The 19,705-nt window shown below is 40.0% G+C and overlaps 2 protein-coding genes across 3 annotated transcripts in view; one reads left to right on the top strand and one right to left on the bottom strand.

The window, feature by feature from the left end:
- MED23 (mediator complex subunit 23) overlaps window positions 1–2,104 on the bottom strand; it is a 35,374-nt gene extending 33,270 nt beyond the window's left edge. For both annotated transcript variants that reach the window (XM_015858505.2, XM_015858506.2), the window contains exon 1: window positions 1,960–2,104. In XM_015858505.2, the coding sequence (XP_015713991.1) occupies window positions 1,960–2,007 (48 nt within the window). In that variant the 5' untranslated portion in view covers window positions 2,008–2,104. The remainder of the gene's footprint in view (window positions 1–1,959) is intronic.
- A 2,829-nt stretch (window positions 2,105–4,933) lies between these two features.
- The window catches only part of ENPP3 (ectonucleotide pyrophosphatase/phosphodiesterase 3), a 31,906-nt gene continuing 17,134 nt past the window's right edge, over window positions 4,934–19,705 (top strand). The window contains exons 1-7 of the mRNA XM_015858507.2: window positions 4,934–6,886; window positions 9,337–9,415; window positions 11,713–11,835; window positions 12,947–13,072; window positions 15,715–15,775; window positions 17,949–18,046; window positions 19,248–19,327. Of these exons, the coding sequence (XP_015713993.1) occupies window positions 6,770–6,886; window positions 9,337–9,415; window positions 11,713–11,835; window positions 12,947–13,072; window positions 15,715–15,775; window positions 17,949–18,046; window positions 19,248–19,327 (684 nt within the window). The 5' untranslated portion in view covers window positions 4,934–6,769. The remainder of the gene's footprint in view (window positions 6,887–9,336; window positions 9,416–11,712; window positions 11,836–12,946; window positions 13,073–15,714; window positions 15,776–17,948; window positions 18,047–19,247; window positions 19,328–19,705) is intronic.

Here is a 19,705-nt window from a genome sequence, read left to right as displayed (position 1 = left end):
ACTTGAGCTCTTCTTTCACACTTAGAGATTAAGTTTCTACAGCATTATCCTAATGCATAGGCAAAATTCCTGAAAATAGTACCCTACAGATTGTTTTGCTTTCTATAGAAATTTCATACTACACTCAGATGTGATCGGTAACCACTATGTGTTTCCATCATTACATGGAAGAAATAAACAGTGTTTGAAAAATAAAGAAATTATGGTGATCCTTTCAAATTGCAAGGCCTGGAAACACCTCAAGAGAACATGATATTCATCCACTGTGCACGGAAACTTAAGTTTCACTGCTGTCCATTCAGTCAGTAATAGAAGCAGTGAATGTGACAACTTGATATTTTCTCAGCTGCAAATGCAAGGAAAGCTTAAGACTTTGTTGTCCCTTAACAACTGCAGGCAAAAAAAATACTGCTAAAAAAAAAGAAAGGCAGTGACCACACAGTCAAATCATGGTGTTAAACATGCAAAAACAGAACACAGAATCACAGAATTCTCAGGGTTGGAAAAGACCTAAAAGATCATCCAGTCCAACCATCACCAATACTTCCCAGTTAAATCATATCACTCAACACAACATCCAAACGTTTCTTGAACACTCCCATGGTCGGTGACTCCACCAACTCCCTGGGCAGTGCATTCCAATGCCTGACTACCCTTTCCGAGAAGTAATACTTCCTAATGTCCAGCCTGAATCTCCCCCTGCCGCAGCTTGGAACCATTGCCTCTAGTTCTATCACTGTCTACATGAGAGAAAAGGCTGACCCCAAGCTCACTACAACCTCCCTTCAGGAAGTTATAGAGAGCAATAAGGTCTCCCCTGAGCCTCCTCTTCTCCAGGCTGAACAATCCCAGCTCTCTCAGCCGCTCCTCATAAAGCCTGTGTGACAATAACATGTCAAGAACAAAATGACAATGTCAAGAACAAAACAAACAAATCATCAAGTATGGACAAAAAGCATTCCATAAGCTTAACATCACTTAAAGAAAAGCATATATTGCATTTGCATTTTATAATTCACACACAGAAAGAAAAACTCAGTGTTCCAACCATTTTCACATCAGCTGGGGAGGGACTTTTTACAAAGGCAGACAGCAACAGGACAAGGGGAGAAAACTGGAGGTGAGTAGATTTAGAATAGATATTAGGAATAAATTCCTTACTGTGAGAATGGTAACACTGGAACAGGTTGCCCTGTGAGGCTGTTGATGCCCCCTCCCTGAAAGCTTTCAATGCCAGGCTGGATGGGGCTTTGAGCAACCTAGTCTAGAGAGAGGTGTTCCTGTCTTCAGCAGGAACTGGCTGGAAGCAGATGATCTTAAAGGTCCCTTCCAGCCCAAACCATTCACTCTGTGATTTTCAGTTGCATTGCTCTAGGAGACATACGCATCCCTTCCAGACCAGATACTGCTGGTTCCACCTGACATCAATCAAGCTCCTGTTCTGAACATCCTCATCAAATATCATCCCAGTATTTCTAGCCACAACACTCACTAATATCCACGAGCTACCTAAATCTACTAAGAAACTGCCAACAGAGTTGCCTTGCTAATTAACTCATAGTTCTGCTTATCTTTTCCTTCTTCTAAGCTCATCTTCTTCCCCTTCCACTATGCAGATGGATTCTTTCTCCTTGCAAGCTGCCCCTAATTCAGCACCAGCCTCAAACGCCTTACAGAACCGCTCAGAGAAGGAATTTTTGCTCTGAGGAATCGTTTCCGCACCGCACTCCGCGGTCCCACCGCACACAGCCGAGGATGAGGGCAGCCTTCCCAGCGCCGGCCTCTCCCCGCACCACGCAGCCATGGCGATACCCCAACCCCTTCTCCCTTTCTTTACCTCCTCCGCCGCTCGCCCCCAACCGCGGGCCTCAGGAAGCAGCTCCCCTAGAGCACAGGGCCCACTGCGGGATGCCGGCTGAGCAGCCTAGAAAGGCCGCGGCCCGGCCGGGACACACTCACCACCACCTCTTCGAAGATGCTCTGCAGCTGCGTTTCCATAGGCACCATAGCCCCGGCCGGGCCTCACCGGGCCCTCCGTTAGATGGACACGGAGCGGCAGGACTCCCTTCCCGACGGAAGTTCCCTCCCCCCGGCTGTCACGGAGTTCCGGCGGAGCGGGGTGAGCGCAGCGCCTGCGCGTACAGCAGTGCGTGTATGTGTTGGGTGCTGGTATGGAGGGTCAGCACTGCATCCCTGTGCCGAGGCTGCTGTTAGTTCTATCAGTCGAACGACGGATGCCCCATCCTTGGAGGTGTTCAAGACCAGGTTGGACGGGGCCCTGGGCAACCTGATCTAGTAAAGGTGTATGTTTGGTGGCCCTGCCAGGCAGGGGGGTTGGAACTACGTGATCCTTGAGGTCCCTTCCAACCCGGGTCATTCTGTGATTCTGCGTGATTCTGTAACGTGTAGGAGCAGCTCTTGCTCACAGTGGGCAGATTGGCTGGTCTATTTACTAAATGGTAGCACTGAAGAGAATTACCTACCGCAATTTTTTGTCAAACTCAAAATCCATTCCCATCATAGGATGGGAAATGGAGGCCTGAAGAGGTTGTCAAGTGCATTTTATAGCGTGAGGACCCTATCTGTTAGCTCACAGGATAACAGCAGTTTTCAGCCATGTCTTCAGCATGCCCTAAGATGTACCAAGCCCATTTTTATCATTAAAATTGGGTTACAAGGTAGTTTTGAACTCCATAAGACGTCCCAACAGTGACTGAGATCATGAATTAACTCTCATTGTATTGGGTTTGTGTGCCAAGGCAGTAGGAACTGCAGAGATGGCCTCTGTGAGCAGGGACCAGCACTGCCTCGCATCAGATGAGAACCAGCTCCAGCTGCTCCAACAGAGACCTGATGCTGGGCAGAACTCAGCCACAAGCAACACTGTGTGTCCCATTGGGAAAACGAACTAAAGAAAAGAGAAAGCATCTGTACTGGGCAATGTGAGTGAGAAATGTGAGAGAAACAGCCCAGCAGCCCCCTGCGTTGGTGCAGGAGGACAGGAGCTGGTGCAAGCTGTAATGATATCATTAAGCTTGGTAAGTCTCTTGATGGATAACCCTGTCATTTGTTTAGACAACAGGAAGAGTCTGTGTTTTTGTACCAAACAGATAGAGTTCTGTTAAGTCTTTGTACTAAGTAGATAAGGAAGTTCTGCTTGGAATCCATTGTGAAAGCAAGTATTGAATATGTATATGCCTCTGGGAAAACCTCTGGGTATGTAACACAAGTAATGTAAATGAACTGAATATCTTTTGTGCAAGGTATGCACAAAATGGTGGTGGAGCTCAACACCCATGCATCCAGACTTGATTATAATAAAGAATGGTAGCTTTCTATCATTCCAATTTAAGTTATAGAGAGTTTCATGATAGACCAGTTTATGGTATCCAAGGTTGCTCCAGGCTGGAAGGAGTCCTGAAGGAAGCATAGCCCAAAGGGAACTCCACAGGAACAGGGCTTGTGTTGAAGCAGCCCTTGGTGGGACAGGAGGGCTGTGATTGAGGCAGTGCTTGAGGAACAGCAGTCTGTGGGAAACCCACATGGGGTTAGCTGAGGAAGGATTACATCCTGTGGAAGGGATCCCATGTTGGAGCAGAGGCAGAGTGACCATGAAGGAGCAGCAGAGACAAAGTGTTGTGGAGTGACTGCAGCCTCCATTCCCATCCCCCTGCACCACTCAGTGCCAGGAGGTAGATGAGGGTGGATGGAAGGGGTCTTCTTAGTTTGTTTTTAGTTCTCACTGCTCTGCTCTGTTACCAATAGGCAATAAATTATATTAATCTACCTATGCTGAGTCTGTTTTCCCTGTGATGGTAAGTGGTAAATGTTCTCCGTGTTCTTATCTTCCATGTAATTAGTTTTTTCATTGTATTTTCTCCTCTGTTCTGTTGAGGAGTGGGAGAGCAGTGTGGTGGAGCTGAGCTGCCCATTGATTTGAAACGACCATGCTCATCCCTCCAGATCTCATGTTAGTAATACTTCATTACATATGATCCTACCAATGGCTAAGAATCTAGTCCTTGAGATAGATCTGGGGCCCAAGCCAGGGCTGTTACTTAGACAATTCTGATTTAAGTAATGCTATGTGTCAGGCACCCAAATGTCAAAGAGGAAGAACTGTACAGATCTTAAGGGCTGGGATTACGCCTAGGTGTTTCTGCCAAGAATGAAGCCCTGGAGAACTCTGTGTATTAGGTAATACTGGGCCTGTAAGCCTTACCAAACAAGGAAGAAACATTGTCATGAGAAAGAAATGACCCTGTCATTCCAGTAACTTAAAAGAAAACATACTTCACAAAATTGCTTTAAATACTTTAAAAAAGTAAGAAAGCGTTATGGAAAACAGCATCACACAATTGTTATCCAATACAGTAAGCAAGTTTTATATCATTTTAACTAGTGGATTGGTCTATAATTAATTTTTATAATGTTAGTGTGCAGCTTTTACTACTGAGACAGACCAGGCTATAACGATTGAGGTCGTGCATACCTTGCACAAATGAACAATAAAGAAAAAGGAATAAGTTATTCTTTTTTTTTTCCAGGTAATATTAGCACTCGCTTATTCAGTAACCCATTTTTTTTTGGCAGCTGAGTAGACTTCAGTTGCTTGATCTAGATTATTATTACTCTCACATTTTTTATTAATAAAATTAACCTGTAGGCAACAGTAAAGCATGCTGGAGTGTTTCAGAACAACTGATCTGACTTCATGGTGCTTTTTGGGTATGAAGCTTCTGGCTTCCCCTCCAGGATCTCTGCATTCTAGATGTGAGTTTCTAATTTTTCCTTTTTATTCAAACTGATTTGGGACAGATTATCTGCAGATATTTGTGAGATAAATGATTAAGCTTTGTCTTTTTTTCTTTTCTTTCTTTTTTTTTTTTCTTTTTTCTTTTTCCCCTTATGTGATGCCATTCATTTTAGAAGATGGATTAGGAATGAGTTTAAAGGTGTATTTTCATTAATAAAGATAAGTAAAGCCTGTCTAGTTCTTTGTTGTCTTAAGTACCCTCAAGTACCCAAACAGGTGTGATAACACCATTCTTTCCTGGAAATACCTGAACATCTGCCTGTTGATGGGAAGTTGTGAATAAATTCCTTGTTCTCTGCTTGTGCATGCAGCTTTCCTTTACCTACTAAACTGCCTTTAACTCACCTTGAAAGCATTTTTTCCTTTTGATAAGATCATCCTGTCCTCCATCCCACCTGGAAGGAAGGAGCAAGGAAGGAGCAAGTGGTTGAGTGGGGCTTGGCTGTCTGCTGGGGTTAACCCACAAGAGTACATTTTGGCACCCAGGGTGGGTCTATAGACATTCAAGATGAAGGCAAATTTGGTTGGATGTTCTAGGCCAAATTTGTAGGTGTTTTAGTTGTTGTCCCCAGTAGAAGACAACATGGAGCTCTCAGAGTGAGTCCAGCATGGGGCTACAGAGGTGATAAAGGGGCTGTAGCATCTCTCCTATGAGGGAAGGCTGAGAGAGCTGTGCCTCTTTAGCCTGGAAAAGAGAAGACTGAGAGGGGATCTTATTAATGTGTACAAATATCTTGGGGAAGAGTATCAATAGAATGAGGCCAAGCTGTTTTCTGTCATGCTTGGCAACAGGACAACAGGCAAGGGGCTTGACCTGAAATATAGGAAGTTCCATCTGCACATAAGAAAAAACTTAACTGTGAAAGTAACAAAGCCCTGAATAGGCTGCCAGGAGAGGCTGTGGAGTCTGCTTCTCTGGAGATATTCAAAGAACACTTGTATGTGATCCTGGGCAATATGATCTAGAGGACACTGCTTGAGATGGGGGTTTGGAGTAGATAATACCAAGTGGTATCTTTCAAATTCAGTCATTCTGTGTTTCTGCAATCTAACTATTAATTGGCAGGCTTCCATTCTTGCCAGAGGTCTTGCTTACATTGCAGTATATTAGAGTCCAGTGCTTATTAGTGGTTGCTGTTTGCTCTATGCCTTATCAGCTTACTTTGCTGTGCCCGGAAACATTTTGATAACAGCAGATGCTGTGCCCCTCGGCTGGCATATTGTCAGGGCAGTGCTATTCTTCCTGTGCTGCTGTATTGGATAATCTGGAGCTACAGTGCCTCAAGTCTGAGTGTGTGCGGCTTGTGAGTACTTCCATGCTGCAGCAGGTACACCCTTAAGGGGACTGCAGCCTTTGGGTAAGTCCGTACCAGCATGTGGGAAAGGAGAGACGTAGAATGCAAAGTTAAATCTTATATCTTTGTCCAAAGGGACCATTAAATTCAAAACCCCTGCCGCGGGCAGGTTAACGCCCACTAGATCAGGCTGCCCAAAACCCCGTCCAATAAGGGAAGGAAGCTCAGAGCACAGCTGTGACCACAGCAGGAGCTGTAAAACCATCTGCTTAAGTATTGCTTTCTTTAGGAGCAGCAAGTACTCTGTGATGAGCTTTTAACCAAATAGCCAAGTAGTCATATTTGCAAAATATTGCTTGGCAACATATAATTTCTAATCTACAGTTTATTTAATGCCAATTTTATCTTGAAATGTGGCAGATGTTCTCTGTACTCAAATGCTTCTTTTCAGCCTTTGACCTTGCTTGGCTTGGTTGTTTTTCTGCTTACTTTGGCTTCCTGCAAGCCTATCACCAGTGCGAAAGTTAGGACTTCATTAAAGTCCTGTGAACAAAGTACATATACACTTGAAGCAGGAGCAGCCTCTCAGTTGCAGCCAACCCAGCTGTGAAGCGAGAGGCGCACAGTGTATGTGCAGCTGAGAGCAGGCATCGGCAGAATGGATCCTCACAATGAACCCGACATGCATCAAAGCGGACATCTGGATGAGATGATTTTACAACCAATGGACTATGTGAAGAAAAAAACACTTCGGAAATACAAAATCATCTGTGGTGTAAGTAGGCACTGCTCTTCAGGGCAGCCACTCCTTTTTATCCTTTCAGAATGGTAGGAACTGCTTTAGCAATTTTCAAGTCCACGAAAGTTTTACTGGTTTCCTTGTATTAATGTAATAATTCAGGGCAACATGGTAACTGGTGATGAAAGTTCTGCAGCATGAAGGCATGAACTTCTCTGACAGATTTCTGAAGTTCTTGTGGTACTTATGCAGCGGCTTTAGCCTGGAAGTGAAGTACACTTTTTGTTTTACTATGATAAACTGACAGTCTGCACATCAGGTGGTGCTTCAATACTTTATTTTATATGTTTGTTTAAAATGGGTGCATTTATGGGCAAAGCAGCCCCAGTTACGTTTTACTTATTTTCTTGTGTGTTCAGGCTTGTCATTTGTAAAAAAGAGCATGTAAGCAAGGCAGTGATGAAAACCACTCCTGAAGCATAAGAAATGGTGAATGAACTGTTTCATCTGGTGTTGTAAGCCTCATATCTCAAGTATTGTGCCAGTTCTTTCCCTCTTCCCCAAAGCATTGAGTCACACAGCTGCTTTATAAATACTGTGTAGGGCTTTTAATACAATTTTGAGACATTTTGTTGGAGCTGATACACGTTTTTGGCTCCTGTTTTTGATTACAAGTGAAACAAACCTTGACCGTATATGTATATGTATTTGTATGTTTGTGTATGTGTCAGCGCATATACGCGTTAACACAAACTCTTGCACCTATGAATTGGACTTCAGAGAAATTGACAAGTACTGATTTGAGAGAGACTCAAAACTTAATTTTGAAAGCAGCCCTGTGAGAAAGAGAGGCAAGTTGTGATACTTTTCATCGTCGTATCATCAGAACAGATTCACATAATACAACGTCTTGTCTAATGCTTCATTGTGCAAGTATTGCATAATATATGAGAGAAATATTGGAAGCTGAGGAAAAAAGAGAAGTAAAAGTAACATACATTTTTTCTCTTTAAATCTTCAATAAAAATAATTTAACCATGAGAGACAGTGTCAGAAGTATACCTAACTTAGGTGCAAAATAAATGGTGCTTTCAAGAGTTACTTGGAGGAATAAACTGAGAAGCATCCTAAAACACAGGAGCTGTTCTGCACATAGGCAACAAAACCCAGGACAGTCCCCTGGGAGCAATATGCTCTCTGTCCAGAAGTAGCAGGTATGCTGGCCCAGATGGGACCCTTAATTCTCAGTCCTGCCTGGCTGGATGTGGCACTGAACTGTGGCCTTCACACCTGGGCCCAGGTGAGGGTCTCTTCAAGAGACTTCACCCTGCCTTTTCCGATGCTTTGAGCAACAGCACTTTTCCCACCTGTCTCTTTTATCCAGTTCTCTCACCAATTCCATTTCCATTCCTACTGTTGGGATGTTCATCCTCCCCAAAAACCAGGGAGTGAGCAACAGGGAGCAAGTAAGGGTGACCTCCCCAGTCCATGTAAAGGAATAATGTGTAATAAGAATGAGTCCCACTGGACTTTATGCCCAAAATGTACGCTCACACCTCAGTTGAGGCCTGGGCATTGCTCCCCATCACTGCCATTTGTGAGATGTTGGGGCAGGATAAGCAGTAACATGGAACCCAGGGTGCTTCTGTGAGCAGAGGTGGGTAAACAGTAACAACATGGCATATCTACGCATGCTTATCTCCTGCTTACTCACGCAGTTTTTATCTCTTCTTTGTAATTTCCATAGTCTCAGTCAAGAAACCATTTGCTAATGCTTGGTGGATGCTGGAAGTGACGGGAAACAGAAGTAAACTCTGAGACAAAGATGGAAACAGAGTAGATTGCTTGATGGTGTTTTTCTCTGATAAGCATTTTCTTTCCCATCATTGCCTTACTCAAAAGTGGATATGCTGCAATACAGTCCGAGAGGGCTGTCATTTTTTTGCTGTGCCAACCAGCATATCTGGGGTGTCTATTAAGCTGCTACAGGTTTCCTTAGCTCTTCCCCAGTCTCCCAAACATTATGTGACTTTCTGTTAGGGAGCTTTCTTGGACTGCTTATTTCTTGTTTCCTCTAACCTCACTGTTACAGTGTGTTACTCATTAAGAAAAAATGTCTTGTTGGTGAATATTTGGCATTTACAGCCTCATTCCAGCTGAGCTTTTTAAGAAATCCTTGTAAGCATTTCAGGGAAATACTGAAGCAATAAAAAAGGAATATTGGGTTGTGAAAGGTAGGCATTTCCTTCTCTTTGCATAGAGTAAGTACATGAATGTATTTAGCACTTCCTGCTACCTTTTCTCCTGCAAAGACTTCCTCAGTCACAAGATGGGACCAACCATAGGTTAGAAATGACGTATTTAGGTGTTGCCTTTCAAGCAGTTCACAAGATCATTGTTTCTGCGCCTCTCCTATCATAGAGTTAATTTCTACTAAACATAACAGCTTATTATGAACCTTGAATTTTTGTGTGTCTGTGTGGCAGGTTCTGCTAAGTGCTTTGGTGGTTGTATCTCTGGGACTAGGTTTGGGACTGGGACTAAACCGTGGAACCCAGGAGCAAGGTATGTTTGTGATACTTTTAGTATAATTACCACTGAAGCTAGATCTGGTAAAGGCTTTCAGTGAAGGCTTTTTTATAGTGTAATATAAATGCTCAGTGCAAAAGTTCTCGCATTTTTTGAGTTGGATAGTATAACTCATGTACACATAATGTATGCTGGAAAAACCTATCCTAAACCACTGTATGTCTCGCTTCTCACTCTACGAGTGTTAAACCTGCTTCAAAACAGCTTTGGAAATTTTATTTTAATAATGTTTCTATGAAAATTGAGATAGGATGTATTTTATCATATGTAACACTTCACAATCATTTAAGCTATGTGTTTTGTAGAAGAGATCATGGACCACTGTCAACATTCATACTTCGAGTGCATTTGGCATATTTGAGGTGGCTAAAATTTATCACAAATTTTCTTTGAAAACTTCACCTTGAAAACATCACCTGGTGAATTAAAACACTTCCTTCCAAGTCGAGACAATATCAGTCTCATAATGGAGGAGTTCAAGGATGCACGGTGTCCTTTTCTTATCAACATGCATCAAACTTTTATACCTTCTTACTCATCAGTTTCTAACTCTTTCAAAGACCTTTCAATCCTGTCTGAACAAGACAGAATTATAATTATTTTTTGATGACAGGTGTATTGTATTACTACTTCCTTCCTATACATAAGGTACCTACCATGTGAATGTTTGCTGACATTTACCTATGGAACTTGGTCACAGTTGCAGCAAGTGAATGGAAAGTGGAAGATGGTGCAGAATGAGAATCTTGGTGTCTCTGCAGACAGTTCTAGAGAGCAATTCTAAATACAGCCTGCCTAACTTTATTTTCATTTATAACCAGATCTACTTAAGAAAGATGACACACTGTGCTACAAAACAGAGTCAGAGGGGAAGCCTCAACCTGGAGTGGTGCACGATTGTACTGCTGCATTTCTTGTGAGGGCTAAGGGAAAGAGTAGTCCTATTCAGGGGCAATGGGAGTCATGGTTGAGAGGTGTTTTGGGGGGTTATAGTCTTAGAAGAGCCAAAGGTGAGTGGCGGTCTGCTGCTCTGTGCATTTAGGACAGACGTGACATCTGGTGATATTTTACAATTTGTTCTGTTCATATATTCAAGGTAAACTTGGTAGCTCCAATAACTGTTCTGACTATGCCAGGTAAAAGTTAATGACATACTGAATTTTAACACTAATAGTATACTAAATTTGCAGACCTCATGCAGTTCTGTAAATATAGAGAAGCAATTAGAGGTATGGATTGCAGATTATTAGGAGCATAAACAATTCTATTTCAGACTGAGGAAAAGGTTTATATTTCTTCTGAAATATGTATTCTGAATTCTGTATTACCTTAAATTTTGATAGAGCATCTAAACAACTCTGAATTTTTCTAAACCCAGTGGATAGGGGAAAAACTAAATACTTCAAGTTTCAGCCTAAAAACAAAGAAAAACTATGTGTGTTTATTCACATTTGTTGAAAAATCACAGTTCTTCTTGGCAGAGCTGGGTTCCATCCATGAAACGCTTAATTGTTAGTTTCTTCTTTCTGTTTGTACTCCTTTGAAATATCCACTTATGATCATTACATTTGTTTGTTCATTATTCTAATTACTTGCACAGCTTGGTTGCATGAACAGTTATGGTTGATACATGAACGTAAAGAGCAAAGTGCAACCTCAGAACTTTCTGCGTGTGAAAAAAGCTGACTAGTTTGAAAAAGAAAATTCTTAGCTCTACATAATTCATACAAAGTGGATATTAAAGCCTGATTTCTATAGGAAGCACACCTTGCACAAACTCAAATCTTTTGGCAACTATGACAATTCTCCTAGCAGACCTACGCACTTATATATATTTATATATATGTATATTTATGGATGACAAAACTGGAAATGAGGATGCGTAGCTTGTTTCAGACATTACTTCTACAGTACAGTGATCACAGATGCAAGGCTCCTAATGGCTCAATGGGAGATGTAAGTAGTATTTTGAGATTTGAAGTTGTCCTTGGATGTGTCAGCTCTTTCTCCCTGCATGGAGGCGTCAGAGCTGTGGTGAAGAACTAATTGCACATTTCAGTTTACAGTGTGAGGCCTCTCCGTTGGACCCTTTTCTTTCTTTAGGTCAAAACAATCAAACCTGCAGGATTTTTAGTCACTTTTTCACAGTTAAGTGGAAGGGAGATGGTCAGGTTCCTCAGTGCACTAAAACTTATAGCCTTGCCCAGCCCTCTGATTTTCTCTGTGTCTCGGACCCAGTCTGGGCACTAAGACCCTCTGTCTTCTCATTGCAGTCAGCTGCAGGCACAAGTGCAACGAGCCTTATCGGAAAGAGGTGGCAGGATGCCAGTGTGACAGTGGCTGCAAGGAGCGTCAAAACTGCTGCTGGGACTATGAAGATGCCTGTGTGGAGCCAAGTATGTTCTCCTAGAGGCAAAGCTCATTGGTTTCTATACTCTTTTCTTTCGTTGTATAGTACTAACTGGAAAAAGACCAGTTCTCTTATTTTCTTGGGGATATGGAAAGCCATCTGATTAAAAGCTTTGGGGCTGGCTTGCCACATGATAATTTGGGGAGGGAGGAAGTTAGTGGTATTGAGTGAATGCTGCATTCAGATTGTTAGAGGTCCTTCGCCTTCGTGACAAGAAATCTTTCAGGCTCTTTTTCTAATGATCTCATCTCTTTGCTATGGAGAAGCATACCTTTTAGGCAAAAATATTTCTTCAAGTAATTTGTATGGGCTTCGCATATCAGATTACAGCATAATGCAATGTAGCAGAGAGCACAGCAGTATAGCACAGCCAACTCCCTTGAATAACCAGAGCATTTGCAGTGTTTCCTGGTCCAGATGAAGTCATGGATGAGTGGAAATGCAGGTTTTCTTTGACTAGGTGACTGAAATGATGCTTGTGTGCCAGCAGCTCTTGTCCTTTTAAAAATTAATGGGTGTTTTCCGTGAAATGTATTCTTGGCCTTATGTAGGCCTGAGGATCAATTGGGAATAATTAGCAGAATCAGGATTATAGCATTCCTCCAGGAAACGTGTCTGTTTCTGCATTAAATCCAGATTCTATTCCAGTTACTCTGTGTGCTCCCTTGGCAGCAGCTTGGGATTTTCTTCATCCTTACCACTTTCCGCCTTATTCTGCCCTCCTTAAGTCTTTTTTGCTATCTGCTGCAGATTGTGCACAAGAGAAGGGGAAAAAAGATCTGTTGCTTTCATTTTCTCCTTCATAGGAGAAATATGGGTTTAATATTTATTTATTTTATTATTTTGAGATCTTCCAGGAAAAGTGTGGAAGGCATTGAACAGTATGACTTTGAGAACACATTTCTAAAGTGGTTTGTTCTATGACTTGTTACCTTTTGGTGGCAACCAAAGTGGTCTTTATGTGTTAAAAGAAGTCTTGTGTTTTCATCTCAGACAAAACCTTAAAATGTACTGAGGTAGGATATGTTAATATGAGTAACACAAGTCTACGTGAAGTTGTGGGACTCAAATAATAATCTCTTTCTTATACTTTTCAGCTCGATCCTGGAGTTGCACTAATTTCCGCTGTGGTGAGACCAGATTACCTGGAAGTTATTGTTCTTGTTCTGATGACTGTTTGCAGGCAAATGACTGCTGTGTGAACTACAATACTGTTTGCAAAGGTAAATCAAAGAAATGAAAATATAAAGGTAGATACTATTTTTTTCTCAAGGTTAGAGCCTTATAGTTACTCTTTGGAAAATGAAGATGTTTTGAAATGAAAGCTTTTGATGTTTTTGACTAGGGAGAAGAGGATTTCTGGAAAGAAGTGTGAGATGTGTGTCATTCATAAGAATGTTGCAGGAGCAACCCAAATTTGGTAGTTGTTGTAGTTTGGATTTTTTTTTCTTTCCAAAAATAGTTGAAGATGTGGTTTTTGCTTCAAACTCCATGGAATCTGAAGATATTTAATTAGAATTTCCCATTCATTTTATTGAAAGTTAATTTTAAGATTGGATTTCTTAACCAAATATCGTTGAACATACCTGGTCGTGTCATACAGACCCTGTCTAAATCCTTAATATCATTGGTAATGTTGGGTTATAGGAATGATATCTGCAGAGCATACTGCTGACTTAAAACATGTATCTGACATCAGAATTCCTGCATATGTTTAGATGGAAGTGCTTGAAGGCAGCTTCTCTAGTACTGTGAGGGCTACTATGAAAGTAATGCCTCCTATTTTAGTATGTTGGCCCATGACATCAGAGATGGATGTTGGTGGTGTGGCAGTAGAGGTTGAACCTTCCCACCAGTGTTCCATTACATATTGTTGCCATGTGACAGATGGCAGCAGAGGGGCAGTCTGACAGAATGACACCTGACATGGAAGTGCATATGTAGCGAAGGTGTGTTACCGAATTCCTCCATGTGAAAAAAAAAATGGCACCCATTGAGATTCATAAATACTTCACAGAATCACAGAATATCAGGCATTAGAAGAGACCTGACAGATAATCTAATCCAATTTCCCTGCCAGAGGGATCTTATATCAGGTACCCCTTTGTGCAAGCTCTTGCACTCCTCTCCCCATCCTGTTCAGCCTCCTGCTTATTACTTCCTGAATGTCTGTAGAGACCAAGCAGTAATGTGAGTACAGTGAGGCCGTAAATGGTATGTTTCTGTAGTGGCAACAGTGATGTGAAAAGCAAGCCACATTTCAAATGGCCATGTACAGCTGACACATCATGAAATGAAGAGTGTCTCAATTAGCATATCTGTGTGAATTGGTGAATTACCAGGGAACCGTGTATAGAGCTGAATATTGGCTTCAATGCATTGGAAATGATGGCAGCAGTGTTAAAATATCACAGAGTTTGTGCCAGGCTCAAACAAATGCTTGCACAGGAGCAGAAACAACACCATAAGCAAGTTTGTCAGGACTAATTGAACCAATATGAGGCAGTTGGTAACAGTTTCTTGGGTTGCATCATTACCAGTATTCAGATATGGCTTCACCACTATGAGACAGAGTCAAAATGGTGGTCTGTGGAGTGGTGACATGAATTCCTCATCAAGAAAAAGTTCAGGATGCAGTCCTCTATGGATACAATGATGTTCACTGTCTTTTGGGATAGGAAAGGGTGTAACACTTCTGGATTTCCTGGAACCCGGACAAACCTTCAGTTCTGACCTTTACACCATAATTCTGACTAAGCAGAAGGCTCAAACTTCCAGAGTCAGGCCAGAGATCTATCTCTTATTGCATGATAATGTCAGGCCCCATGTCAGTTTGAAGACTGTGGAGCACATTGGCAGTCGTAGATCGACTGTCCTACTACACCCACTGTATAGTCTGGATTTTTATGAACACGGCATGCAGGCCTCTTGTTTCTCACTGGTGAAAATGCATAGATAATGGTGGTGGCTGTTGAAAAATGGTGTTTTGTAGCTGAACACTGTCTCTATCACAGTGTTATTGTGGCTTGTATTATCAGTGGAAATAAGTAGGAGGCATTACTTTCAGAGTGACCTATGTATGTCTGTCACCTCAATGAAAAGAAAAACTAAAAACAGTTGAGTTCAACTTAATGCTAATTTTTTTGAGTATTAAGTGCTGACCTGATTAAAATCACTGTATGTTCCCACCTTTGGCTGGTTACTGGGAGAGAAACTCTCTGTGTTAAGCTAAAAACTTCAACAGCCACTGCTTCTTTTATATACATACATACATACGTACACACACACATATATATCTACATTCTTTTTTCCTTTTGTTTTCATATGTTTTATTTCTTCTCTTGTTAATACTGATGCCGAAGAGATAGGCAGATTGCTACTATAAATGAGTGTAGATGTGAAGCGGGTGGAGAATATTTAGGGGAGAACAGAATTTGAAAGGCAGAAGCCATGATCCATGTGAGAACATTGGAAGACTTGTGTTCTTTAAACAGAGGTGGGGGGGAAAAGCTAATGAAAACCCTGCCAGTCATCACTAAATGTGTAAGTGAAATCTGCAGAAAAAGAAAACAGTATTGCAGTGTGTATCCTGAATACAAGTTAAGTATTTTCCATTTTAAGGTAGGCAAAGCTTTCATAGTCATTTATCTTCCATCTTCTTTGTGTACTCGGAATTTCAAGGCCTAATAGGTTGCATTAAATGATTTCTAAAGGTATTTTGGCCCCACTTTACATTAATTCTGTATTGAAACAGAAGAAGTCCCAGGAATTTCTCTAAAAGGATCATCCAGGAAACTTATTTGTTCTAACTGTTTGTATTATTACTTTTCTTAATGCTAACTCAGTACTTTTTTTGTCCTTTTAGGTGAAATACCTTGGGTAGAAGAACCATGTATTTCACTTGAAACTCCTCAGTGTCCTGCTGGGTAGGATAATTTTTTTTATCTTTTTAACAAATAAAAACATGATGCTGATAAATGCTCTATTCAGCTGAAGTAGGTTTTTTAGAGATTAGAAAAACAGAAGGTTTACCAAGAATAAGGTCCCCACCCATAGGGATGTTCTGTGGAAGTGGACTGTGGCTAGCAATGTTTTTTTCCGTCTAAAACCTTTGTCCTTTTGTTGCAGATTCATTTATCATTTACAATTTAGAGCAGTGTACAGGAGTTTGAATCCAGATTGTAAAAGAGCTTAAATTAACTATTAGAGTTAATTTAAGATTCATGTAACACAATTTGTTCTTGGTCCATTGAAGATTACTGGTATAGTATCTTTGATAGTATAAATAAAGAGGAAGCTATGAAAGTAGCATTATATCTGCAAAAGCTGGAATACAGAAAATTTGATGCCCACCTATAATTATTTTGTATAGAGATTTATCTACAAATGGACATCTTAGGTAGAGACTAGCCAGAAACATAGTTCAAAAGTTGGTCTCAAAATAAAATGGATTATTTTCTGGTTCAGTTACTGTAACTTTGATTTTATCATTGTTATCTATTTTACTGGTACATTATGCTTTATTATAGCAATAATACCTTCAGTTTAGCACTTCTAAAGTTCAAGTGTCCCTGCAGGCACCTTCCCAGCTCAGGTACAAAAACGCACTTCTTAGGTTAACGAATAACTTCTTGAGTTCACAGATTTTCATACGTGAGAGCTTAGAAACTTTATGTGGAGGAAGACTTATGTGCTATAAACAACAGTGCTATATGGAGCTCCATTTTGGTTCAGACTCCAATCAAGAAGTTGTTTTATAAAGAAGTATTTTTATGCAAACCGTTGATGTCAATGTGCTTTACTGAAGAGCACTGTGAATGAGAAAATAACTGGGACAGTTTGTTTCTTGTGATATTGTGAAAATATAACCTTGTTTTTTGTTGTTGTTGTTGTTTTTGTTTGTTTTGTTTTTTGTTATATCTCAAAGTATTACTCAAAAATTCATGCAGTGTCACTGAATTTAATTAAGTTATTCTCTCTCTGTGCTTTGCAGGTTATATAGCAAACCTTTCCTATGAATTACAAATAGTTGAGCTTTTTTGAGATATTTAGTGTAGTGAAATCTATTTCAAACTACATTTCTCATTTAGTTTTAGTCTTTTTATGTTACTAATGTGACCTTGGGACATCTAATGATAGTTAATAGACTGAATCACAAAACTGGATTACTTGATGCTGCAGATAATTTTTCTTTGAATTTTGAAGAAAAATGCTGTAACACTATCAATCATTTTATATCTGCTAATGTATTTTTCTTCAAGTCTTTTCAGACTGTGAGAAGATAGTATTTCTAATAACTTGGATTTTAGCACTTTCTAACTAGAATTTTTACAATAAGAATTAAAAGATCAGTTTTAATTCATGCACATTTTATCTACCTGCCTCTTGAGCTCAAATCTGAGGTTTGTTCTTTAAATAATGTTTTACTAAAGTTATGGTAGCTGCATTTTTTTAGCTTTAAGCACAATTTGATAGTGCACTTAAGGTGAGAAAGTTTTCAATGAGTGCTGGGAAGCTTGAAAGATTTAATCCACAAAGAAATACTAGACTCCACAAAGAATACTAGGTAATGTTTTCACAAAGCAAATGCTTTAAGGCAAGAGATTACCTCAAACCTGATATCTCAAGGAGATTGCATTCCCCTGAGGCCACCTGAGCCTTGCTGCCTACTGGGTAATTGCTGTGTATTCACAGTCCTTTGTGCAACTGTCCTGAGATGCATAAAGAGACAAGAGACAGAATCTAATTCATTGCTATGTTCAGAGGTGCTTTGGTTGTTCTATACTCTGCGCTTGAATTTGGGTGCTAGTTCTGTAGATTTGTGTTTGTAATTAAAAGATGTAAAAGAACCAAACAACTTATTTTCTTAGGTTCTATTCTTACTGAGTAGCTTGTATTTTATTCCTCTGCTGTTTTCTTTTCAGGAGAATTGTATGTTTTACTGTTTGATTATCTCTCACTGTGATATTAATTCTGGGAAGTATATGGGTGTTATTGATTCTGCTTATAAAAAACAGAATTTGTATTGTGGTTAACGACTTTAACAAGTCATCAATTTTCCAAACTCCATAATGATCAAAAAGTGATATTTCTTTGTAGGTTTGATCTGCCACCACTTATCCTTTTCTCAATGGATGGTTTTAGAGCAGAATATCTGCAAACTTGGAGTTCTTTGCTGCCAAATATTGAAAAACTCAGTAAGTTACCTGGAGTGCTTTGTGTCTTTTCTTTAGAAGTCTGCATACAGCCTTTCTAGTTCTTTTTGCTGCTATGTTGTTCACAACTATTTCTCAACAATTAGATTCCAAATCAGGTTTCTGTCATCAGTTGTATACTTACAGTATTCCATATTCTACATTAATTCTTGTATTTGAGTGCACAGCAAACATTCTTTTTTTTATTTTTTTTTTATTTTTTTTTATTTTTTTAACAAGACAATTAATATAGGCCTGCAGTTTTTAATTAAACTAGTAGTTCACAACATACATTCGAATACACTTTAAAGCTGAAAAATAATTCCAGAGCTGGATTTCATTCATTCTCTGTACTCTATTAAAACTTCCTGCTAGTAAGGAACTGCAGTGGGTTTTTGGAAAGTGTCCCTCAAAGATGCTCTGTTTAAAGTCACTCTCTAGATTGACATCGTGTCTATTCTGAATATATTCTGTTCTGTTTCTACTGTTCTTATTTGAAAACTTCATGCCGTTGTTACAGAGTATTGAATTTTACCAAATAGTAAACAATGTTGTTTGTAGATGAGGAGAGATATGCAGGAGCTTAAACTTGAAGCAATGGCTGATGACTAATTGTGCAAATACTTTAGTTCTTGCTGTCATTCTGACAGTGGAAGAAATCCTAATCGGTGAAGAAATTATGCATGGGGAACTCCAATCTTTTGAAACATACTCAATGGAAAAGTCAATGTGAGAAAAGGCATGAAAACCATGCAAGGTATATGTATCCAAGAAATACTTTCGAACAAGAGTAGTTCTAATTCAGGAGTAGTTATACTTGTATTCAATAGTTGGTATTTACTTATGCCCACTCATGCTTAACATTCTTAGAAATCTACAGGGAGTAGGAAAGATAAACTCATTTCTTTGTGAAAGGAATACTGTAAAGCTGATTTGTAACATATTACCTATCAACCATTTTCAGTGTAGCTAGTTAAGCAAATTGTTACAGAATATATACGCCATGAAGGAAAAGGCAGTGTAGACCTACCTTAGAAGGAAACATGTGAATGTGTATGTCATATTTTGAAGTCAAATTTCCTCTCTAATACCATAGCAACCGAGTAATTAACTGGTGTAATTTTTTCCCATCTTTAAAACTGTTAGTTTTCAATTGGAAAAAAATATATATGAAGAAATCTATATTAATTGTTATCTGTTGCAGAAACATGTGGCACACATTCAAAGTATATGAGAGCTGCTTACCCCACAAAAACATTTCCAAACCACTATACTATTGTCACAGTAAGTGAGAATTTATTATTTTTACTTGCCTTTATCTAGACAACACAGAAAGTATCCTGTGGTGCGAAGGAATTAACTCATCTAATGACTAATGACACGGGAAGTCAAGCTATAGAAGTGAGAGACAGATACTGTGTAGAGGGAAATAAATATTGGCTATGTGGTTCCGTCTGTATGTTACCATAGTCTGGTCTGTGAACCAGTTATTACTGAGCCTGGTCATTCTAATTTGGTGCAGATGAGTATGGATGAGGGCACTGCCATTTGATGAGTGTCTGTGCTTGGACATGTTTGGCAGCTGATGTGTAGCTATGTCACATGGCTATGTGACATACATGGTACTTAATCTACAGCAGATCAGCTTTTAATTGGGCTGTG

The sequence above is a fragment of the Coturnix japonica genome, chromosome 3 (assembly GCF_001577835.2).
Source record: "Coturnix japonica isolate 7356 chromosome 3, Coturnix japonica 2.1, whole genome shotgun sequence".
In the NCBI taxonomy this organism is placed as follows: Eukaryota; Metazoa; Chordata; class Aves; order Galliformes; family Phasianidae; genus Coturnix; species Coturnix japonica.
The sequence above is the reverse complement of the archived record's forward strand: the minus strand, read 5'-3'. Positions and strand labels throughout refer to the sequence as shown.